Source organism: Anoplopoma fimbria, chromosome 6, assembly GCF_027596085.1.
Source record: "Anoplopoma fimbria isolate UVic2021 breed Golden Eagle Sablefish chromosome 6, Afim_UVic_2022, whole genome shotgun sequence".
NCBI classification, from domain to species: domain Eukaryota; kingdom Metazoa; phylum Chordata; class Actinopteri; order Perciformes; family Anoplopomatidae; genus Anoplopoma; species Anoplopoma fimbria.
The window spans coordinates 981,470-1,007,623 of record NC_072454.1 but is presented as its reverse complement, the minus strand read 5'-3'; the positions used below and the strand labels follow the sequence as shown (position 1 = coordinate 1,007,623).

Genomic DNA, 26,154 nt, shown 5'->3' with positions numbered 1-26,154 from the left:
ACAGGAAATTAAGTTTTTGACACTCAGAATTTCCCCTAGACCTCTTTCTTAAAAGGAACACTTTAACCAAAATAATTAAATTTTTTAAAATTCCTAATTAATTATGAATTAATTTAAGTTACTCTTAAGCTGAAACATAGCCTCCATTTTCTTCAATTCATCAAGACTTTTCTCAGTTTTTTTATTCTTTGGTCTTAGTGAGAGAAGTTTTCTTTAAGAATTCAAGGAAACACAAGGAAAGAAACTGATGTACAGTTGATCATTTTGTGGGTGAAGTTTTCCTTTAATATGTGTCCAACCTGAATTATCCGTCATAATTTACAACCCACTGAAAGAATACTCTTAATATTATTTTTGTTTCCCAAATAGGGGCAGCACTCGCTGATCAGTCACATTGTAAATGTTAACATTGTGTAGAACAAAAAATAAAAAACTGCAGTTCAGAGGTTAAATGAAAAGCACCAAAGTGTGTTTTACATTTTATATTATGTTGTTATTTGCAGGAGCATTCACCATTAAACGTATAAAGCGTCGAACAGTGATTTTGTGTTTTAACAGATACTTCATGCCAATAAAATCCCTTTTGTTCTAGATGAATAACCATATTTTTAGCACCGCTCAGATTGTTCCTCATGAATAGGTGTGTTGAAGAGGAATCATTAAACTGGGACTTTAACGTCACATTTCCTCCCTGAGGTTTGGTCCCGTTCTCGTCGCCGCTGATTAGACAAAGGAAACCCTGATGAGAATGTAAAGCGTGGACCTGCTGACAGCGAGCAGACTTCAGCTGGAGCTCTGAAGACTCCAGAGAGCTGCGTCAGAAAACAATTAGTCCTCAGATCGACACGTCGGAGGGGTCAAAGGAAAGAAATCAATGAACAGAGGCCACCTGTCACAAAGCAGCAGTGTTTTCTGCAGAGTCCCACGGCTGACAGGACACACACACACACACACACACACACACACACACACACACACACACACACACACACACACACACACACACACACACACACACACACACACACACACACACACACACACACACACACACACACACACACACACACACACCTAACTAGAAACAATCCCACACAGAGCGGTTTTCTATAAAAGGAGCAGAGCTGCAGTCTGATGTTCACCGGGCAGAACGGACGAGTTTCTCTTTGGGAGTTACGCTATAAAGCCACTTCATATTTATAATTTAACCTGACACAAGTTAGTGTTTATTTTCTGCAACAAAAAAACATCGACAAACATTACGAATCTATTCGACCTCGAAGACTTCACGATCAGCGACGGTTTAAACTGCTGCAGACATTGAATTAAACCCCGTTAACCCTCTGAAGCCCAACAAGTTTGGGGCATTTGCTCATGTCATATTTTTCTCTCTGTGGTCTTGATTTTCACTACTTTATATAAAAGTCCTGCTCCTCTATGGAAACAGAACAATCATCACTAGAAGTAGAGAGAACTCAAACATGTCTTTAGTGCAGAATAACACAGTTATGAGTCATAGTGAAGTAAAAAAAACGCAATTTTAATTTCTCTGATTATTTGTTTTACAAAAATTGGAAAACAATAAAATCTATATATCCAACATGTTTTCAAGTGTCGACAAGTGTTACCAATGTAAAAAATGGAGGCTTCACATGTTATATATATTTCCAGCCTCTCCTCTCCTCTCTGCTCTGTGTTCAGCAGCAGTTCAGTCACAGTTTCACAGATTTGTTGTCACATGACTGTTGGTCTCAGATGAATCAACCATGACTTCATAGTTTCACTGAGGAGCTCAGAATTTAATGTTTTTTACAGAATCTGATTAAAGCAAACTTTTTTGGGGGGGCGAGAATTCAAATGAGACATGTAGAACAAAATGTTTTTGTTGAAATATCACAATTTTAAGCTTTGTTCTGGCTGCTTTATTTTACGGAGGCGTTCGTCACACATGATGTGTTCAAGGACCGTCAGAAAGATGTAAATCTGACATGATGGTTTTTAAAGCTTCTGGCCGTGATAAACGCTGTAGTTTTGACGACTGTTGAAAGAGAACATGTTTTCAGAATAGTCGTCTTGTCCCAGCAGGAGTCTCGTTGCATTGTTGTAAAAATTCTGTATAATTATTTTACGACAGAAAGGCTAAAGACGTATTTAAAGGAGGTGTCTGTGATTCTGATCCACAACACTTTTTGTGAGATTCAGTGAACATCTGGTCTGTTCAGTGTGGCCTGGGTAAAGATCTGGTGTTCATACACAGTCCTGCTCTGTAAACGGGAAACAAGCCACTAGCTCTGTACTTATCATTTTCATACATTCAAGCTTCTCTTTAGGGTTTGAATGAAGGTCACAGTTTCTGTTCTTTCAGGTGAGAGTCTTTCTTTGTGTGCAGCAGCAAGTGAGAGAGCAAAGACATTGACCACAGTGAAGATGTTGTTTTTGAAAGGATGAACACCCATAAATATGGATTGAAGCAGGATATTCAGTTAGATAAATACATGTTTTGAATGTTTTTTCAATACTTACAATAGAGAGTTTTGGGCTGAAGAGTACTCACAGCACTGTATGTGTGTGTGTGTTTTTTAATCATTAATATATAAAACGAGCTTATAGATTGTTAATTTACAAAAGGAATATAGAGAAAAGATGAACAGAGACACGACACAAACCGTTCGGTCACTTTTCATGTCAACACACACGAAACAGAAGACGGACAGACTTCAGATTTTTCAATAATTGCTAAAATAAATTCCATAAATGACGTTTAGTCCATCCATCTACATGTATTTTAGGTAGGAATCATGTTGATGACGTCCTTTTTAAGTCCAAGTTGGTGCAATTTAAACGGAATATCAGTCCCTTACTCGTTAAAAGACAAACTGGATCTGTAGAAAAACATCTGAGACACACTTACCAAAGTGACCCGGTTGCAGACGGGGTCCCTCAGCGCGTGGATGTAGGGCGTGGCATGTTGGAAGGTGTAATCGTCTAAAAATGAACCTTCGTGGTGTTTCATGTTTAGCCCTCTCAGCTCCATCACCGGTGACGGCATCACGGACTGACGGAGACGGGAAACAAAGAGGTGAAACAAAAAGACGTGGCTGTAACTAAACCGTTTGCACGCTGTTAATGTTTCGGGGAGATTCATTTTCTGATTTTTATCGAGCAGGAAAAATGGAATAATTATAAAAACAGGAAACCAAATCAAGCCTCCGTGTTGACTGTGACAGATTGTGGAAATTGTTTCCGACAGAAAAGTCACATAATAACAGAAACAAACTAACAGATGGAGGCAGAGGTAAATAATAATAATAATAATCAATCCTTTATTAGTCCCACAATGGGGAAATTATTTCTCTGCATTTAACCTCCATCCCGGAGGAGCAGTGGGCTGCAATGAAGCGCCCGGGGAGCAACTTGGGGTTAGGTGTCTCGCTCAAGGACACCTCGGCATGTTGCCGGTAGAGGGGTTTGAACCACCAACCTTGTGGTTACGGGACAAGCGCTCTACCTCATGTGCCACAGCCGCCCCAAAAAAGCAACAACTCCTGTGATCCGAGAGGTAAAATGACTTGTGAATGTCTGGTGTCTTTGAAGAGAGCAACATAACGGCTTCAGTTCACTGTCAAAGTTCTGTCTGACAGCAAAGTAAAGAGGTGAAAATATTCTAAATATAGAGTAAACTTAATAATGCTGAACTGATTCTGATTCTTTTACGTGTCTTAAATACATTATTTGCTGTTATATCGCTCTCTTCAAAGCCACAAGACTCCATTCACAAAAACAATAATTTTACCATTCAGGACACAGTATTTATACAATACCACTTGAAAAAATCCAAAAAGCATCAATGCATAAAGGTCAATATGTTTCCAACGCTATGGCCGTACCTCATCCAGTCTCTGGAGGTGTCGGCTGCCAGCGTTGGCCGGCGTGCTGACGTTCTCCGCCGGCGTGCTGAGGTGAGACAGGTGGTTGGTCAGGCTGAAGGTGGGCGACAGGAGGCCGGGGACGAACACCTTGCTGACCTGGAGGTCAACGAGCAGGCATGTCCGTTAGTGTTTGTTATCTCCAGCGTGTAAAAGAAGCCGATGTGATTGATTGGTTCTTACCCTGGTGACTCCTGTGTAGAGGACCAGACTGCCACAGGCCTCCAGAACCAGCATGGCGTCGATATTCTGATGTCACAAACATGTTATTAAGTCACTCAGACTGCCACAAACATTTGAGTTTGTTATTGATTCATCGCATTTATAATATCTATTAATTTATAATTTCCCAAAAGCCCAACTTGACTTATTTAAATTCCTTGTTTTGTTGGACCACCTGTCCAAAAACCCCCAAAACAGACGGCAAATATTCAGATGTGACAATCTAGACCAACTGTTTTATGTATATTTATTATTTTTTTTATTTATATAATATTTGTTATATTAGTACAACCGGGTATTAGGGCCAATAAAAGGTAAACAATAACGATAATAAATACAGAGCCAGGCGGAGGGGGTAATATTCAGAGGAAAACTTTGAATTAAAATTGCAAATTTACTTGATAAAAACATGCAAATATTCTGAGATTATAAAGTCATAAATTTAAGAGAAGGAAAATCATATATTGTGCAAAACGCCAGCTGCCGTGTCAGTTTAGTTGATCCAAAAGTGAGCACAACGAAGGTCCTGAAAGATAAATATACTTGTTGTCTTTCATCTTCTTTTATTGACATAAATAAATACTAATAATTAATTAATAAAAAGCTCATGTTAGTGGATTGTTAAATGGCGGCAAAGTGAAGCAAAAAAAAAACTAAAGTTGTTTTTCGTAAACTAATATAATATATAACTAAGGATTTTTTTCTTGTAAATAGTAACCCATTCCCTCGGCTCCATGATCATCATTTTTTTTACCTACAATGGCCATAATTAGCTGTATTACTATTTGAATTGTTGCAGATTCATTTTTTGTAAATGTATGATTCGTTTCTGCTTTAAGTCACCAAAAGAAGAAAAATTAAGTCAACATATAAACCTGTATTACAGTTTTTCACTGAAGTGTTGAGGACTGTAACGTTTGTTTTGCTTCTCTTCTATCGGTTAGTCAGAGTATCTTATAATTAACATGATTTATATTCAGTGAATCAGGTGATTAGTGGAGTAAACTGTAAGATCATTATCATAACTTATTATTAATAGAAATTATTAAAACATAAACCTGATCTAATACAAACCTTTTCAAGATAAACTGGAATTAAAGTCCAAGATACAAAACTAAAGACAAATTAAAACACAGTTCAGCTCACAGATCAACAACTTCATTGATCCATAAATCAGGTTATTAACTAGTTGTATTGATCTCTGGTCCAATGAGACTGAGATTAGCTCAGATAAACCTTCACACTGTGGTTTCTAAAGATAATTGGAGGAAGTTAAGACTAATTACATCAGAAGAAAACATCCTGATGCGTTAACGAGGTTAAATCAGACCTCGTTCAATCATTCCCACGCAATGATATGATATTTAATAAACATGCTGATGCTGCAGACCAGCGATGAAATCCAAACAGATATCACAAATACAAAAGACATGAAGCCTAAATATAGTGACGTACCTGCAGAGGCTCGGCATCTTTGGCAGAGATGGTGGTGACAGAAGTGAAGATGAGCTGAGACGTGTTGTTGCTCTCGATAAACTTCACACATCTGTGGAAACAACGAGTGAGAGAGACGAAGCAGAATGAGGTGGGGCTCTGTTGATTGATTGATTGATTGATTGATTGATTGATTGATTGATTGATTGATTGATTGATTGATTGATTGATTGATCTAATATATTGATTGTGTTTGGAAACTGACCTGAGCTGCTGGTGAGACTCCACCAGGAAACAGAGGTAGCGGTTCTCGCAGAGGTCTGAGGTCAGAAATACTTTGGACGCCTGGCTGCTCATCTCCCTAAAAGAAAAACACAAGAAGGTGAAGATTCATGTGAGACAATGTGAATAATCTGTGTGAGGAGCCCTGAACTGATCAGTGATTTAGAAACCATCTCCAACTTCAGAGCTGGAAAAAATTAGAAGAGACTGATGTTTTCTTGTTGACGCCGGCATTGATCGGTCTAAATTTACAGCAACTTTTAAGGAAATTGGACTCACAGTTTTATAATTTAACATCAAATTATGTTAAGTGATGAATGTCGGGTAATTATTACTGGATTCTTATTATTAATCTACACTTTGGAGTGTTAGTCGGACAAAAGAAGCAACTTAAAGACGTTACTTTGAGGGACATCGTCTGACATTTTATAGATTTGATTAGTTGATTAAACAAACAGTATGTTATGTTCTGCTACTATGGGTTTCAGTTTAAACAATAACTGTAGTTTGGTGAGGTGGTGGAGCAGCGTGGGATCATGGGAGTTGTTGTCTTCATCCTACATTGTTCATGGTTCAGGAGGTTGTTTTTAACCTCCTCTGATTAAAACACTGAATGAAGCTTCACGTTAAAGATATGTGTTTCTCTGACGCCGTTAGGAGCTGAGAGACGAGCTGATGCTAACGTTAGCTGACATTGGTGAACACAGATGACACAATAGTATGATAATAGGTCAATATGTTTTCTGGTTTTTACTTGTAAAGCTTTGTACCTAAATACATTGGTATATCAGAAGATCGGCTGTTCTCTTTGAGTGGTCCGAAGACAATAAAAGGTACTATACAAGTCCATTTACCAAATATATCTTTTTACAGCCTATACCTAAAGTTTAGATGCTAAAATATCTTAGAAAGCTAAGAAGCAACACTTCTGAACTCTTCGGATAAAGGCCAATACTCAGAAGACAAAGTTGAAATCAATTTGTCCTGGTGATCACCTGTGACAGCCGGCGGCGACCGTCTCGCTCCACAGCTGCTCCATGCAGAGGTCCGGTACGATGGGCTCCATCTCCGGCGCCAGCATGGTGTCGTTGACGGTGCTGTTGGGCGACGTGGCGAGGCCGTGGTGGCCTCTGGGAGACGGGCTGTGCAGCGACGTGTTGAAACGAGACGCTCCGGAGAAGGACGGAGCCGCCATGCCTGGAGAGTGAGCCCGGCTGGGAGACAGAGGAGGAAACACAGTGGAGGCTTCAGAGAGGAGATGAAGCAAAGGTTGTAGTTCTGAAGACTGAAGAGTGAGTTCACAGAGTAATGACTCCTGTTGAACGCTGACTTTATATTTTAATCATTTTGATCTAAAAATATTTATCAGTTGTGCTGAAAAAATGATATTTAATGTTTTTGGGACATCTTTGATCTTGTAAAATTTTGTTTTTGGTGATAAACTAGAATAAATCCAGTCGTTTGAAGGAGATGTTTTCACATTAATATAAAATAGATATTAATGATGAATTATGAGCTGTTTAACTTCCTAACAGTAGCTCTAAACAGATTATAATACATCATTAAAATGACTAATTTTAAGATGTTTTAATCCATAAAAATACAATATTTTATTTCTTAATCATTTGAATTGTGTGTTTTTGTGCAAATCACCACAATAGATGACTTAAAATACATGGAAATAGTGGATGGCAATAATAAATATTTTAGTTCTTTGGCTTTAGGCCCATTAGAAATGGGATGAACATCAACGCATCATGTTTTAAATTGTTATCTGACTATAATAAAATAGATTTACGATCCTCTTCAAACTGACCTGAGGGCAGCCATGTTGGATATACTCGGGGAATGAACGCGGGAGTGTAATCCTGGTGAGGAGGTCATGATCCGGCTCTGGTGGCTGTGCAGAGCGCTGTAGTGGAGAGGAGAGCCGGGACCAACGGAGCAACTAGGAGCCGAAAGACACGGAGACGGGATCAGACGGGGTTAATAAAGCTCTCCCCCCTATTTGTTTTAGTTTTTTCAAACAACAACACATAACAAATCAGACACATATGGTCAAATTAACCAACAAATATTTTCTTGGAAAGTTGTCCCTGCATAAACACACATATCCTTGACCATAAGCCACAAAATTAAATTACCTTGATCTTTTTGAAGAAAATGTTTCTCTACTTTGAACTGAGAAAAAACATAAAAAAGTCTTGGTGTATGGAAGTAAAAGAATGAAAAACTATATCAAAACACCTGTTTACTAACTGGTGCAGAATAACCCAAGTCTCATTCATCCATTGTCGTATGTTCACTACGTCACAAACATCTGGAATGATGTTCCAGTGAAGATGCATGTTTGTGAAGTGGTGAACATGCGACTGATTAAACTGAGGAGTTGAGTCAGAGTTTGTAAACAGATGATTTGAGTTTTATCTCCATTTACTTCAATTCTTCAAGACTTTTCTCTGGGTTTTTTTATTCTTCTTTCACTAAGTTTTGGGGGAGAAGTATTCCTTTCAGAGTCACCAGTGGAAATATTATGAAAAAAAGAAATAAAGCGTGCAGATAGTCGTATTGCAGAACGTGTTCTCACGTTAATTCTCTGCGTATGCATTTTAATCACACTGCTATTGTTGCCATGTTTGTCATGTTTCTGTTTCTGACGGACGTTTTATAGTAGAAAACTTTTCATTTTAAACATAATGAGACATTTCCATATTTCAAACATCCGTCATTTAAACTGACGTGACTTTTACCTTGTTCCGGTTCCGGTTCCGAGCCTGCTTGCCCCGGGTCCACCGGGGGAGTCCAGACGGGAGATATTACGGAGGTGAGAGGTCAGCAAGCCCGACGCCATCAGACCCAGCGGGGTGCCGACCGGATCCACTGAACACCGCAGGACTGAGGAGCGCTCCTGATGGAGGTCAGAGGCTCCAGGTGAGTTACAGGTAGACTGTGTGTGTGTGTGTGTGTGTGTGTGTGTGTGTGTGTGTGTGTGTGTGTGTGTGTGTGTGTGTGTGTGTGTGTGTGTGTGTGTGTGTGTGTGTGTGTGTTCACTCACTTCCTGTGTGACTTTGCGCAGCGCCCAGACAGAGTGTGTTCCCTGCACTGTGTCATAGGAGACGACTACTGAGGGCTGAGAGCAGCTGAACACCATCGTCATGGTGGAGTCGGACGCGTACTGCACCCGGGAGCCTTCAAACAGACCTAAACACACACACACACAGAAAAAACAGGTCATAACCAGGCGGCAACTTCCGGTTCGGAAAAGTGAAGTCAACGCTTCATGTGTTAGAGCTGCATTCTCTCTCCTGTCCACCAGGGGGCGACTCCTCTGGTTGTATAGAAGTCTATGAGAAAATGACTCTACTTCTCTCTTGATTTATTCCCTCAGTAAACATTGTAAACATGAGTTTATGGTCTCAATCTCTAGTTTCAAGTCTTCTTCAATACAGCATGATGTTCATTTAGTAAATTATGGAAAAATATGGTCACTTCCTGTTCACTAGTTGCAAAAAAAAAAAAAAAAAAAAAAAAAAACAACAACATGGCGACGCCAAACTCAATGCTTCATAACGTCCACAAACCAACGGGTGACGTCATGATGACTACGTCCACTTCTTATAATCAGTCTATGATCAGAACATGAGGATGACTCATTGAACAGAGACGGAGAGTGTGTGTGTGTGTCGTACCTGTAGGTTTACACACAACAGGTGCAATCTCGTCCAGAGGATGCAGCATGCTGAACACCGTGGGAAGAGATTCCCTGAAGAGAAAGAGAACGCAGAACCTCAGTGACCTGCTAGATGAACATGGTACGTGTGTGTGTGTGTGTGTCTGCATCACTTCACATGTGTGTGAGTGTTGGTGTGTACCCGGGGGTGCTGAGTTGAGCATCGATTGCTGTGTTTTTTCGTTCCAACAGAAGTCCAAACTTTGTCGCCCAGACATTTGAGACCTGGAGGAGACAAGAGGAGACAAGAGGAGAGACATGGTGATTAATGATTAAGTACAGAAACAAAGAACCATTTCTACAACTTAACCTACAACCTTCTAGATGAGCTGAAGAAAACTCTTCAAACCTGCGACTACAGACTCGTTTGAAACAACGTTGGGACAAAGACTCCTTTGAGATGAGTCTGAATCGATCACCTGACAAATGCATGCTGGTTAGATTTGTGTCCGACTTGAACCCGACTCGCTCTGACGTCACGCACACGTGGTAAAATAATCCTTAATTGCAGCCTTTTTTGTGATGTTTCATTATGTATTTTAAATGAACAGAATAAGGAAAAGCTCCTCTTCCACAGAGAGTTAAAGGGTCAACTAGAGAACAGTGATGATGCTTCCATTCACAAAGGTTTTTTCTTACTCAGCTGTAGATAAACACCAACATGTCGTCTCTTTGCCTCTTGAATCTTTTTAATAGTTTAATTGAAATCTCACTCTCCATAGTGAATATATATCTATAATAGTAACACATCTCCATCTTCACAGGCCTCAAGCAAGAAAAACAAACAACACTGTTTCTGCTACATACTGGTAAAAACACAAAATACATCTTGTTGCTGTGCAACAGACTAATGAGTCCAATACACACACACACCTGATATTGATTGAGTTCATTCTCTTTGTCAGTGATCCAAAATTTCCATTATTATTGGTGAGTCAGGCATCGTTTCTGCCCTGGAGAATATCAGACTAATGCTATCAAGCCCAGAATCTCTTTGACATGTCTGATCTCAGTCTATGGATACAGGAAGCACATATGTGGCAAACAGAATATTTTGGTGCATGTAAACACACAGTGAAACCAGCAGTCAGATGAGTTTTATAACAAGTTTCAATGTAGGGAGCAGCACACACACACACACACACACACACACACACACACACACACACACACACACACACACACACACACACACACACACACACACACACACACACACACACACACACACACACACACACACACACACACACACACACACACACACACACACACACACAGAGAGAGAGGAGGAAAGTAAAGTACTTGGTGTAATATTAAAGTCAGTGAGAATGGTATAATGTCTCTAGGTTGGAAAGTGAAAACTACGCTCAACAGAAATGTTTTGGATGAAGTCGCTGGTGGAGCCAGACGGAGCTCCAACATGTTCCTGGATATTAAAGTTTAAAGACTTTAATAAGTATAAAACATCACCATTGTGTTTGTGCTGTGGTGAGTCAGGAAAGTCACCACGGAGGATTTAAAGGTAAAGATCAAATGTTTCTGTTTGATCTCTCTTTGCTCCCGTCTTCCTGTTGGAGAAAAGGTTCCTCACCTGGAACGGCAGCGGAGAGATGAAATCCTTCCCGGTCACGCTGTGAACGTTGACGCAGCTACTCTGGACGATACACACCGTCTGCTCCACTTCCTCTTCTGCAAAAACAACATCAAAGATGCACGTCAACAGAACTGCAGCAAATATTAATAGATAACTTGAAGGGCTTTTTTTAAATGATTCATTACCGTCTTTCTTGTTCTGAGGAACAGCAAAGTTACACCATAAGGCCTGCAGACGGAAAAAAAAAACAGGGTCAACGTTTTGCAAAGACAAAAATGTTTGAATCCACTTCAACTGTGCTTAGAAATGAGGGTTTTATGACGCGTTCACAAGCCAACATTTAGTCCGTTTTAATGGAATAGTTGGTGCAGACCAAAAGAACCGAGCCAAGAACACTGAGAGGTGGAACGTTTCAAAGCAACCCGTTTAGTTTGATTGCAGTGAGAACAAAATCCTTAACATTAGCAGGAAGTGAACCAAAACGCAGGCGGCCTGCAGGGCATTTGTTGACATGGACACAAACAACAGATTGTTTTAAGACGGACTTGGACTGTAATATTTTAGTTATTGTGGATTCTTATTTAATATTCTTTACTGTGTTATTACTTATTTATAATACTTGTTTTTAACTATGTCTCTTGTTTGCAGTATCCTCTCTGCTGCAAATGTCCCCACTACAGGACTAATAAAAGGATCATCTTATCTTATCTTAAACTACAATGTTTACTTGTCATCTGACACACAGAACATGCTTCAAACATGTCTACAGAAACAGTGAGGTTTACAAAGTAATTGGAGATGAACTAGAGCAGAAGGGATTTGTGTGCCGAGGAGATCGATACGCTCCTTCGCACACACTCCTCAGAAAATTGATTATTTAGTCGGCTTTCATTTGAGCACTGTGAAATTAAATAGAAAACAAACCAAAAGTATAAATTTCGCTCTGATTCGGGTTAACCAAACACACTACGGCTTGAATTAAATATACTGATGCATCCATACAAAAAGACACAATTCTCATAATCTCATTCACAAACTTTCAAACATCCCTTTAGATTTGTCAAAAGCTTTTGTTTTACCTTAGAGGATGAAATGTGACTGACACATTAATCACCATCTACATCTTCCAGTGATTCTCATAAAATACTAAAATACTTGAAGGACAGTTTTCTCTTTTCTCCAGTAGAAGCTCCAGTAAACCGACCTGCTGCACTGGGCTGTCGACGGTGAAGGCCTTGTACACGTTGGAGGCTTGGATCCGACTGCCCTGACTCCAGACCACCACGGTCCCCGCTGTGTAGAGCTCCTCTTCAAACTCCACATCCTCCTGGCGGACTCCCTTGCAGCCTTTCCTGAGCTGCCAGCATTCCTGACAAACAAAACAGATCCAATCAGTGAGTGAATAAAATAATACAAACTACAAGTTATGATTAAGCGTTGCTTTCATGACTTTTACAAATCTGGTAGTCCCATCTAATGCAGTTATGTCAACTCCTATGTTGCCTTCAGTGTCATACGAGAAAAGTAGTTGAAGCAACACACCTGATAGAAAACAACATCTGAATCCTTTCTAATATTTAACTCCTTGTTGCTTTTATCGTCTTTAATATCTTAGAAACCAAACTGCTTGTACGAGTGGAATAAAAGTATGATTACATAAAACATAAACATGATCCATGCAGTCTCACCCTCTCCCTCTCCTGCAGACTGACTTCCTGCAGCGACCCCACCAGGCCGGCGGCGCCGTCTGACGACCAGAGCTCGGAGGCGGGCTGGAGCTCTCTGAGCTGCAGGTTGAAGGCGTTCGGATGGTTCCTGCAGTGCTCGCGGCCAAACGGGACAAACGACTGCAATTCCCCTGCTGCGATCATCGTGGCTGTCTCTTCATACACGACTTCCGACATGAGTTCCAGATATCAGCATTATTTCTGGGAGGAACAGGGGGATGAGGAAGAGAGACAAATGTTTACTTTATCATTTATGTTTTTGTCACAGCACAATCTGAACATAAACTATCAGACTCTTCCACTGATTTGAGGGAAAAAAAGAAAACATTCATTCAAGTTTAAAAATGACAAACACTGAAACAGATGAAAGTCATGAAGTTGAAAAATGTGATTAATTTATCACATTTAGATATAGATGTCCAGACGAAAGATAAGAAAGATACGTAGATAGAAGGAGAGCTGAGACAGAAGAGGGACGACTCTGTCATAAAATAAATATACAAATATTAAAATTCATAAATGCATAAGTAGTTAAAAAAATGTTACAATACAATGAAGTATAAAGCTCCTTATTGAACTGCAGCCTGAACGAACACATAAAAAACACGTTTCCCACCAAAATGTTTATATTTCTCTGGTACTTGACTGCCTGTTTCTCTGGTACTTGACTGCCTGTTTCTCTGGTACTTGACTGCCTGTTTCTCTGGTACTTGACAGCCTGTATTCTGACACTTGACAGCCTGTATTCTGACACTTGACAGCCTGTTTCTCTGACACTTGACAGCCTGTATTCTGGTACTTGACAGCCTGTTTCTCTGGTACTTGACAGCCTGTTTCTCTGACACTTGACTGCCTGTTTCTCTGACACTTGACAGCCTGTTTCTCTGACACTTCACTGCCTGTTTCTCTGGTACTTGACAGCCTGTTTCTCTGGTACTTGACAGCCTGTTCTCTGGTACTTGACAGCCTGTTCTCTGACACTTGACTGCCTGTATTCTGGCACTTGACAGCCTGTATTCTGGTACTTGACAGCCTGTTTCTCTGACACTCGACAGCCTGTATTCTGATACTTGACAGCCTGTATTCTGACACTTGACAGCCTGTTTCTCTGACACTTGACAGCCTGTATTCTGGTACTTGACAGCCTGTTTCTCTGACACTTGACAGCCTGTTTTTCTGGTACTTGACTGCCTGTTTCTCTGGTACTTGACAGCCTGTATTCTGGTACTTGACTGCCTGTTTCTCTGGTACTTGACTGCCTGTTTCTCTGGTACTTGACAGCCTGTATTCTGGTACTTGACAGCCTGTTTCTCTGGTACTTGACTGCCTGTTTCTCTGGTACTTGACTGCCTGTTTCTCTGGTACTTGACTGCCTGTTTCTCTGACACTTGACAGCCCGTTTCTCTGGTACTTGACTGCCTGTATATTCTGACACTTGACAGCCTGTTTCTCTGGTACTTGACTGCCTGTTTCTCTGGTACTTGACTGCCTGTTTCTCTGATGTTGACAGCCTGTATGGTACTTGACAGCCAGTATTCTGGTACTTGACTGCCTGTTTCTCTGGTACTTGACTGCCTGTTTCTCTGGTACTTGACAGCCTGTTTCTCTGACACTTGACTGCCTGTTTCTCTGGTACTTGACAGCCTGTTTCTCTGGTACTTGACTGCCTGTTTCTCTGGTACTTGACTGCCTGTTTCTCTGGTACTTGACTGCCTGTTTCTCTGACACTTGACTGCCTGTTTCTCTGGTACTTGACAGCCTGTTTCTCTGGTACTTGACTGCCTGTTTCTCTGGTACTTGACTGCCTGTTTCTCTGACACTTGACTGCCTGTTTCTCTGGTGTTGACAGTTTAGCAGCTCGGCTACAAGAGGCTACCTAGCGTTAGCATGCTAATGCTAGCATGCTAACGCTAGTCCCCATAGAGCGCCGTTGCTTTCTCCGGCTCTGTTAGCACGCTAGCTAACGTTAGCCGCTGACCTGATAGTACGGAATGGTCTGGCTCGGGTCCTGGTCCTGGCCTGTCCTCTGGGCGGGTCTGGCTCGGGTCCTGGTCCTGGCCTGTCCTCTGGGCGGGTCTGGCTCGGGTCGGGAGCCAAACGGAGGATTTGGCTGCCGCAGGTTTTCAAACGGGCGCGGACATCTTTGCTGTCCCGACATCCTCTTCCTGTCCGAGCCGACCAATCAGAGGCGAGCAGGAGAGGAGGACGGCGCTGATTGGCTGCCTTCAATCAGCGCAGCTCCATTCATAAATCTCTTTTCTCAGTCCAGGCATGGAAAGCAACTAAGTACATTTACTAAAGTACTGTTCTTAAGTAATGTTGAGGTACTTGTACTTTACTTATGGAGTATTAAGATAAGATAAGATAAGATAAGATAAGATAAGATAAGATAATCCTTTATTAGTCATCAATAATTTGCAGGCTTACAGCAGCAGAGAGTAAAGTGCACACAAGAGACATAGTAGAAGAAAGACAAGATAAAAATAAAAATAAATATAAGTATTATAAATAAGCAGTAAGAAACAGTAGAAAAACAACAATAACTGAAATATTATATTTACAGACAGAAAAAAACTATTTTAACTATTTTAACTATTATTGCACAGTGTAATGTATTGCACAGGTTTTTATTGTCATGTTTTTATTGTCATGTATCATGTGGTCGGCTGGGAGCAGAGGTTTATTACCATTCTGTGTTACTTTAGATTTCTATTCCACTTCATTTCAGAGGGAAATATTGTATTTTACTTAAATTATGCATAAACTTTCTGTGGTTCCAGATTCCAGATGAAGATTTGCTGCTTTTCCTTTCAGTACTCATTATGCAGAATTAAATATATATATATATATATATATATATATATATATATATATATATATATATATATAATTCTGCATAATGAGTACTTTTGGTTCTTTAAGTTTATTTTATTTTTTTGAATTTTTTTTTGAATTTAGGTATTTAGTTAGTTATTAGTACTTTTACTGCAGTTTGCACCCACAAAATGTGAATGTCATCGTTGAATTAATTGCATATTTTGGTTAATAGACATCAATCAACGAAATAAGCTTTCTTTCTTTCCTTCTTTCTTTTTTATTTATTGTAAATGTATTGGTCTCAAAACAGTCTAATATTTAAGTTTTGCCACTGTGCATTAAAAAGATTATATATGCATTGATTAAAGAAAAATAAAAATCATATTCTTGAAAACATAAGTTGTCACTTTACTTGATATGTTTTTTTTATTGTTTATCTACAAACTAGAGAGATTTGATTTTTACAATCCAGCAGTGAGATCCAGAGAGGACAAACATCTGGTCAGCATCAGGATCTGTCTATTAGATGAAGGTCACATCTCAAAGCTGAGGAGCTACATGTGGATTTAACACAGCGATCCTGCTGTTAACATGCTGATCAGATATATTCTTTACTAAATTATTCTGATTATAACACAAAGAGGAACACTGAAGTTTTCTTGACTTTCAGCCTTGATAAGAGGCTTTATTATGGAGGACACTAATGAATGTTGCAGAGAGGATCACTGTCTCTCTAATTAGGAATAAACACGCTGATATTTATGCGCTGAAGAGGTGAGTAATTAGCAGCGTCTGTCTAAAGTCACACCAAGATTCAGACTCAGACTCTGTTTCAGTGAATACTAAGCTGTGTGTTTACAAAAAACAGCATGCTGTTAAGACTGTTACTCTTATTAGAAAGTACAATAAAGGTTTTTTAACGAAGCAGGATTTTTAAAACACAGGTCTCATTTTGTCAAAACACAGGTGATTCACACACACACGTAAGTAGCAAAACACTTTTAGCAGAAAGAAACACTTTATTCAAAACTATATGATCATTTATAAAAAACATATTTTGTAGCAGTTGCAGTTACACACTGCTGTCATTGTTTTACACTCGGATGTAAAGGGAGTTTTTTAAACCCATCCCTTCAGAGCTCTAAAATTACAACCTAGTGTAAACGCAGCAAAAGAAATGCGTTTCAAAATGGAAACGTAGTCGTGTGGACAAGGCCTCAGTCTCAATAATTGTGCTTTATGTTTCATTTCAGTGTGTTAGCCATTGAAAAGAAAATTATTAACAAAGTAAATCTTCATCTTTGTCCTCTTATTCCTTGATATGTATATATATATGATATATATATATATATATATCTACCATCCCAGTAGACCACAAAGCACTAAAGATTCTGTGCAATACTATAATTATTCTGTCTGTATATATAATATTTTTAGTTATTGTGGATTTTTTTTTACTTTCTTACTTATTTAATATTTTTTACTGTTTTATTACTTTTATTACTTATTTATAATACTTGTTTTGATCTTGTTTATTTTAAAAAATGTTTACTATGTCTCTTGTTTGCACTATCTCTATGCTGCTGTAAATCCTGTAAGTTTCCCCGCTGCGGGACTAATAAAGGATTATCTTATCTTATCTTATCTTATCTTATCTTATCTTATCTTATCTTATCTTATATTATCTTATATATACTTTCAAACATGTCAACCTAGCATGAAGCTCCAGTGTGGAGTAAACAGACTCTTCTGCTCTCTGCTTCCATCAGATCAGCAGAAATTACACCTGAGTGGAAAATGAGGAGTGTGTGTGTGTGTGTGTGTGTGTGTTTGTGTGTGTTTCTGGTGCTGATGGAGGTGATGGATGTCGCACAACAACGCGCTCTGATCTGACCGAGTTAACGCTCCCAGACAATATCAGCGGAGCTCCCTGAGTGCTGTGTGTGTGTGTCAGAGGGAAATCAATAAAAGGGACGGTGAGAATGAGAAAAGACACATAAAGGTAAAGTCTTCTCAGGTCTGACTCAATATTGCGTTGATGACTTCGTCTCTGACTCACACACGTTCCCTCGTCTCTCCGCTCTGTTTTTTCTAAATGAATTTAAGTGACTGAAGGGGATTTCTATCCATTTGGGGTGAGGAAGGTGAAGACATTCATTTTACATATATTCTCAAACTGTAGTAAAAAGCTTTGTTTTTATGAGTCCATCATTCATCGCGTCCAGAACATTGAGTGATTAATTGTGTTGAGTGAATTTCTCAGGAAAATAAGCTTTTAATGTCAACAACACTGAAGATATTTCTTGGTATTACATGAAAACTAAAGTATGACTGTTATTATATATTGTATATATATATTTGGACCTTAGAAAAACATGTGCAATTAAGGTGAGAAACTACAGACAAAACGTAGTTTTCATGCACTCAGCTCAGAGACATTGTTAGAATTTTCTTCCATAACTTCTTTCAGCCTAGAAAACATTTATTTTACTACTTTGTCTGTTTGTGTCATTCACTAAAAGTTACCATTAGATAATGCCTCATTTACATATTTAAAACATTACAGAAAACTTGTAATACAAAAAATAATCATCTTAATGTCAGTAATGAACTGGTGAAGTTTCATGTTGATATCTATTAGTTATTTTTTTACCCTATTCACCTGTAGAGTCTTCAACATGTATGTAATTTAACTAAACATTTCTTTAAAGGACGTTTTCTCTAAATGAGTTTTTTCTCAGACTCTGATCCATAAATCTCCACTTCAGTAGCTCTTACATACACCAAACTTTACAGCTTCATTCCTCTCTATATTCTGAAGGTTTCTACAGAGGGGTTTGTTCATATATCATTCACAGCCTGATTTATACAACATTATATTACTGAAAACATGGAGAATTGTTTTATGGCTGTTGACAGTATTTTCTGATTTATGGAGTGATACAAAGAGATATCCCAAATTCTTTACGAATTTCTTTTTGACTCTCATATGTCAACTAAATGAAACAGGAAATGTATGCAAATTAGTATTTCTTCTAAATAAGATAATGGCTCATATGCATTTTAAAGATAAGATTAGATTAAATTAGATAAAATAAGATAAGATAATCCTTTATTAGTCCCACAGCGGGGAAAGTCACAGGATTTACAGCAGCAGAGAGGACACAGCAAACTAGAGACATAAGTAAAAAAACAAGATCAGAACAAGTATCATAAATAAGTAAATAAGCAATAAAAACAGTAAAGAATCCACAATAACTGAAATCTTATATATACAGACAGAATAACTATTATAACTATTAGCTCTAACATAACATAACATAACATAACATAACATTTAACAAATATGTAATACATTAATTAATACTCTTAATGTAAGCAATTTATTGTTGAAGTTCCACATAGATATCTGTTATTATTTATATATATATATATATATATATATATATATATATATATATATATATATATATATATATATATATATATATATATATATATATATATATCCATCCATCCATCCTTTCCTTCCGCTTATCCGGGGCCGGGTCGCGGGGGCAGCAAGCTAAGGAGGCTCCTCCAGACGTCCTTCTCCCCAGCAACACTTTCCAGCTCCTCCTGTTGCTGGGGAGAAGGACGTTCTCACCATATATATATATATATATATATATATATATATATATATATATATATATATATATATATATATATATATTTTACACTCTTCACCGGTAGTGTATTTGATTTGCTTCTGAAATATTGTACAGTTTAATCTGCAAATATTATTGTCGTACTGATGCCATCAGACTTTCTGAATATCAAACAGAAAGAAAAATAGAGTTCATGTTCCAATAATTATTGGACAAGGTGTTATTAAGTTGTGTAAAATTGTCCTTTTTTCATGCTGCCTTTCCATGAAAACAAGGAAACTAAGTTCTGCAGCACTGTAACCAGACCAACTACCGCCCAGACATCCATGACGGACACCTCATTATATTCATTTAGCTGCGGCGGGTTGGCTGTTTGAGGTGAGGTCATCCTGCCATAACAGGCGCTCAGATTTCATTACTGCAGAGCTGCTGAAGCATCCGAGAGCAACAGCCGTCTGTGGTGACGCACTGCAGCCGCCGTGGAGGGAGTCGCTCTCTGCTGCAGCTTTCCTACTGCGAGACCAGGCACCCAGAGAGGACCACGCTGCCATGGACGCTTTGATTGTTTGCAATGTTTCAGTCCGTCACAGATCTTTCTCTGGCACTGAGGGAAGGATGCAGTTTAGCAATGCATCACATACAAACATGGACTCATTTTGCTGCATCACAGAGGTGCTGGTTGAGCTCCACTGTCATATTAAAGCCTGTAAAAGGAGTGGTTGAGTTACATTGTTGTGAAAGCTGCTTCTTATATTTTATCAAATCCTATGTGCATGAAAGTTCAAGGTTCAGATTTATTGTCATTACCAGGAGACAACCTCAAGTTCTGCAAAGTCTTGAAGCTGCATTCTCTCTGTGTCCACCAGGGGGCGACTCCTCTGGTTGTATAGAAGTCTATGAGAAAATGACTCTACTTCTCTCTTGATTTATTCCCTCAGTAAACATTGTAAACATGAGTTTATGGTCTCAATCTCTAGTTTCAAGTCTTCTTCAATACAGCATGATGTTCATTTAGTAAATGATGCTCCATTTAGAGTCAAACAGACCATAAAGCAGCCTCCAATCTCTCCTTTCAAAAACAAGATGGCCACAGTCAAAAACCAGGATGCCACAAAACTGTAGATCTGAAGAATATACACAACATGTAAATGAGATTAGAGCCCTGTCAATGAAGTGCAACCCAAACACCTCCAGCACAAAGAGGGATAAGATACATCATCAGTCATTGGTTCTAAAAGGAACTTTATATGTTCAGATTATCTTCAGAACTAATGAAAAACTTTCTTCAGTGACTTCTGGGACATGCAGTGAACAGTTTGTGGTTCCATCAGGTAGAGACATGTTGACATGTCACAGCAGAAAGGAACAGCTTATGTCATTGAACACAGCATGATACATCCAGGTGTGCTGCTGACACTATAGCGGGGCACCACCTGAATGGAACGCAGCCGCTATTATGTTATTATGTGCGACGGGTTAAAATGTCTGCAGAGGAGGGAAAAAGTGAGCGTGAAGATTTCAATCTGGTGTGACGTTATCACACTTTACCTCCATAGATAGATAGATAGATAGATGGATAGATAGATAGATTACGTCGTTTTCTAGAACAGGGAGAGCAATGTAATCTGATTGGTCCCAGTGAGAGCCGGACCCAAGTGCATTATGGGTAGGGTTTTGCTGGTTAATGACATCTAATGATGGAGATGTGTGTGTGTGTGTGTGTGTGTGTGTTGCGGTAATTAAAGTCTCTAGATGGCATTGCTGTACGTAATGTCTGCGGTGGGTCTGAATCCAGGCCAAACCTCTTTATGTATTTAGTTCATTTAGGAAGCGATGGAGCTCTGCTGCTCTAATTCATCTGTACAGGAGGACGCAAAAACAAGGCGTCCATTAAAGGAACCTCCAGGGAGCCGGGCTCTGATGACGGGGAGTGTGTGTGTGTGTGTGTGTGTGTGTGTGTGTGTGTGTGTGTGTGTGTGTGTGTGTGTGTGTGTGTGTGTGTGTGTGTGTGTGTGTGAGAGAGAGAGAGAGATGAAAAACTGGACGTAGTAAAAAGGAAGAGTCACTATTTGTGTTTGTTTCTTTTGTAGGATTGTGTCAGGAGGAGTAATATCACGTTTTCCACCTAAAGGTCGTATAAGCAGTCTGGTAAACTAAAAATGTCGTTCCAATACAACGAACCTGCGACTACATTTTGAAGGAAACTTATTTTCTCCTGGAATGTTTTTCACGAATCACAAATACATCTCGAATCAAAGTCTGTGTTTCTCCAAGTTCGCTGTTGACCTTTTTGTCATTTCTGTAACTTGAATTCTTAAATTCTTGTTTGAAACCAAACCATGATGTTTTACAAAATATAACAAAGTTATCCTGTTTGTTGTTGTTTCTGTGTTGTTGTTACAAATTACAACTTTGTGTTTAAACCTGCAACTGTAATCCGGGAGAAAACACTTGTACCTCAGAATGTAATGGAGAATAAAGTTTAGTTGTTTGAGGACGTCATTTTGTAGAAGACAGGGTTGAACCACTGTAAGACAGCAAAAGAAGCTCAGGCTATTTAATGGTGTGACCATGAGGTAAGGAGTCGTGAAGTCGTGAGCGTTCAGTCTTTATGCTAAGCTAGGCTAACCACAGAATGTTGATATCAATCTTCTCAGGTTCTCGCAGATCGTTCTTACATATAGTTACAAAAAGTATTGATCTGTATCTTGAATCCTACAAAGTCTGGTAATAAAAAGAGCAGACTTTCACCCAGCAGACCACCGTTAATGTCCTGAGTGAAGCCAGATGTCAATGTTGACTTTATTTAATACGTAAGACACTTATTTATTTAAACTCAAACCACAATCTTTTTTCCTAAACCTAACCAAGTTGTTTCAATAAGTTCAGATTCACATTTATTTAAAAACGCACGCAAAATAACTCAAAATAACTTTTACGAAGATATCGTGAGAACGGTTAGAGACGTTGATCTTCTCAGCTCATGCTCGATAAGAAAACAAATAAGCAAATATCTCAAAATAAACTTCTGTCTTTACAGGAAACAACTCAGTAAGGTTTAGACAACAAAGAAACTCACTTAGGTTCAAGAAAAGATCATTGTTTGGGTTGAAATTACTACGGAAATGTGAAGTTCAAAAGTGCATTGACAGATAAATCCACACTGAGTTCCTGTTCCATATGAACCTCCTGGAGGAAAGATCTCTGCTTGTTGGACCAGCCCTCTCACCTGCACTGTGTCTGCTTTAGTGGCCTTTATCGTTGATCCTGATCACGTTAATAACATACAACATCATTTTGTGGGATATCTATGATTTGTGGGGCTTTACTTTTGGGAGGAACTTCCACGAACGCCGGAGGAGACCAGCAGAGAGCAGCTGGACCGGTGGAACTGGCACGGACTCGGTAAATGCTATTATCCAGCTCATCTGGGAGGAAGTTGTGTCCACGCGGTTTGTGTTCGTAAACACATCATTTGCATTACAGCGTTAATGCTGCTCATTTCCCAGATCTGATCCGGCCACGTTGACCCGTCGTCTCCGTTCTCCGGCTCTGAACGCAGCCTGTCTCCTGCTGCAGAAAACCAGGTTCAGCCATCAGGGGAGTTTAGCCCTAATTTATCCGAGTAATCTCCTCTGGTTGTGGAGGGCAATCCATCACCCAAACCCAACCGGGTCCTGGCTGATCCAGGAGCACAAAGGTCTGACACCGGAACCTGTGACGGCTTCACAGATGAGCGTCCAGGCCGTCTGTCCGTGGAGGGACGATGCCGACTTCACCGGCCAAACACTGTTAGAGCGATGGATGTTACTCATCCTGCAGCACAGTGATGCATTCATGTCTCTCCATCAACACAAACAGAACGAAGCATTCACTCATTTATCATCCGTTTGGACAGGTGAGGCAGCGCGATGTGGATAAAAGATTCAGGTTGAAAAACACCAAATATGGTTGTTTGTGCCGATAAGACTTTGTGTTCCTCTGTTACATTACTTTTTTAACGAGGTGATAATAATTAAAGTATGTCTGAACACTTTTTTCTCAGCACGTTCATGAATCCCATGGTTGTCTACTCCTGTGTATTGTGATACAGATCATTTGTTTCTGACATAACTATAACCATAATACTATTTATACTATTCTATGGCTCTGTTTGCATTTTGAAGATATAAACGTTGATCTCAGCTCAGTTTCTATGAAGAGACGATCGGTAGAAGCTCTATTCAAGAGACTCAAAGTAGGGAACTATTACTATATATGTTGGATCCAAAATATGAAGTTGTTGAAGTGTGTTTGTGTAAAAATATCTTACTTAAATTTGTGTAAATAAAAAAAGAAGCTGCTTAATAAATTAGCAAGCTTTAGTTAATAGTTATTTTACTGTAACAAACAATGAACCAAATATTAACAATGTTTATTCATCATTAGTAATGCTATGGTTTATGTTGTTTGAGCAGTTTATTGTTTTACACATTAACATTATACACTATGTTAAGTATTTGTTGATTATGTAAAACATTTATAAACATGACGCAACAGATATTTGTAACACTTTGTTAATTGTTAACAATTGGTTTGTTAACCAGAAATAAACATAGTATTGTGTTAAATGATTAATAAATACTTTGTAAAACATCTATTACCATAATTAAGATAGCTAGTTAACACTTTACTAAATGGTTCGGACAAACATTAAGGAAAAAAACATTTAAATACATATTTAAAACTTTGTTAAATGGTTAATAGATACTTGTTAAACTTCTATAAATATTATTGAAATAGATAGTTAGAACTTTGGAATGTGGAATGTTAACCGATGTTTTACACATATTTTGGTTATCATTAACAAATACTTCATACAACATTTCAGATATTATAACATTTGCAATAATAAACTTTAAGTAAATTCTTAATTGCTATTGTCTCTTATCAGCTATAACACAATAAATAATGTGTGTTTATCTTGATCTTATTCTGATAGCAACAAAAATATACAATTTATATACATTTTACATTTTCACACTCTTTCTATCGTTCCACATCTCCATCTTACCTCAGAACCTGTATTCCATAACTCCACGTCACATACATAAGAGAGAGAGAGAGAGAGAGACAGAGACAGAGACAGAGAGAGAGAGAGAGACAGAGACAGAGACAGAGAGAGAGAGACAGACAGAGAGAGAGACAGAGACAGAGAGAGAGAGACAGAGAGAGAGACAGACAGACAGAGAGGCAGAGAGAGAGAGAGAGAGAGAGAGAGAGAGAGACAGAGAGAGAGAGAGAGAGACAGAGAGACAGAGAGAGAGACAGAGAGAGAGAGAGAGAGAGAGAGAGAGGGTGAGTCAGTAAGTAATGTGCCATCAGAGTGGTTAATTGGATAATGTGGTGCAGACGAGGCTCTCAGTCGGGGATTCCCCTCATCACACTGCTGAGAGTCCTGATGCAAAGTGTCTCATGAGGGAGACGACCACCATTGACCGTCAGCGCATAGGATTTTATTCATTTATATATATATATATATATATATATATATATATATATATATATACATATATATACATCTTAGTCTTAAGTGACCTTAAGATAAATTAGTGTTAGTGGTAGCTGTAGACGGGGTTGTGCTGCTGCTCGTTATAGTGAAGGTAGTTAAAAGAATTGCAGTAAAAGTAGAAGTGGTAGTAGAGGAAACAGTGTAGAGCGAAGAAGTGTCAGTAGTACTATGGGTAGTATTATTAAAAGAGCATTGATAGTAGCAGTAGTAAAACTTGTAGTGGAGTCAAAAGTACACTATTTACCTCTGAGATTCAGTGAAGGAAATGCAGAAAGTACTCAAATAAAGTACAATTTGTACTTAAATACTGTAGTTGAGTAAATGTACTTAGTTACATTCCATCACTGGTTGCAGGTGACCATGTGACCATGTGACCAGGTGATCATGTGACGGGGGAATGATATCAGAACCATAAAGAAGACGTTACATCTGGATGTCCTCCTGCTCCTCGTCCATAGGAACGTTCTCTTCAGAACATTCCATCAACGTAATAACGCTGATGTTTCCTCCATCAGCTTCCTCTTCCAGCAGGGATCTGTGTCCCATCACTGCTGTCAATTACACCGACTCCTCCTCCCACCGGACCTCCACCTAATCCACTTACCTCTGCACTGATCTCATTAAGGCTCAGATGGTGCCATCATGGTTAAGGAGGAGGAGGAGGAGGAGGAGGAGGAGGAGGAGGAGGAGGAGGAGGAGGAGGAGGAGGAGGAGGAGGAGGAGGAGAAGGAGGAGGTTAGCTGTTAGCTGTTAGCTGTTAGCTGTTAGCTGTTAGATGTTAGCTGTTAGCTGTTAGTGGTTAGCGGTTAGCGCTTAGCTGAAACACTCCATCTAAAACAATAAAAATGTGCAATTTGTTTCCCTCACTGAGTCTCTGGAAGAATATGAAGAAGTTAATGCAGCAGAATGAGAGACGAGTGGACAGACAGAGGTGCACACTATGGATGGATGAATGATGGATGATGGAGGGATGATGGATGGATGATGTATGATGGATGGATAGATGATGGATGGATGATGGATGATGGATGGATGATGGATGATGGATGGATGGATGATGGATGATGGATGGATGGATGATGGATGGATGATGGATGGATGATGGATGGTGGATGGATGGATGATGGATGGATGATGGATGGATGATGGATGATGGATGATGGATGATGGATGATGGATGATGATGGATGATGGATGGATGGATGGATGGATGATGGA

The 26,154-nt window shown here is 39.2% G+C and overlaps 1 protein-coding gene across 1 annotated transcript in view; it reads right to left on the bottom strand.

Annotated features, from left to right (window-relative positions):
- anapc1 (anaphase promoting complex subunit 1) overlaps positions 1–15,066 on the bottom strand; it is a 57,799-nt gene extending 42,733 nt beyond the window's left edge. Inside the window, exons 1-16 of the mRNA XM_054599983.1 lie at positions 14,897–15,066; positions 12,880–13,119; positions 12,396–12,560; positions 11,377–11,419; positions 11,189–11,286; positions 9,737–9,819; positions 9,554–9,627; positions 8,920–9,065; positions 8,615–8,772; positions 7,681–7,812; positions 6,860–7,078; positions 5,848–5,943; positions 5,604–5,694; positions 4,110–4,175; positions 3,888–4,025; positions 2,912–3,055 (exon numbers count right to left, since the gene is read on the bottom strand). Coding sequence (XP_054455958.1) covers positions 2,912–3,055; positions 3,888–4,025; positions 4,110–4,175; positions 5,604–5,694; positions 5,848–5,943; positions 6,860–7,078; positions 7,681–7,812; positions 8,615–8,772; positions 8,920–9,065; positions 9,554–9,627; positions 9,737–9,819; positions 11,189–11,286; positions 11,377–11,419; positions 12,396–12,560; positions 12,880–13,095 — 1,869 coding nt within the window. The 5' untranslated portion in view covers positions 13,096–13,119; positions 14,897–15,066. The remainder of the gene's footprint in view (positions 1–2,911; positions 3,056–3,887; positions 4,026–4,109; positions 4,176–5,603; positions 5,695–5,847; positions 5,944–6,859; positions 7,079–7,680; positions 7,813–8,614; positions 8,773–8,919; positions 9,066–9,553; positions 9,628–9,736; positions 9,820–11,188; positions 11,287–11,376; positions 11,420–12,395; positions 12,561–12,879; positions 13,120–14,896) is intronic.
- Between the last annotated feature and the right edge of the window lie 11,088 nt (positions 15,067–26,154).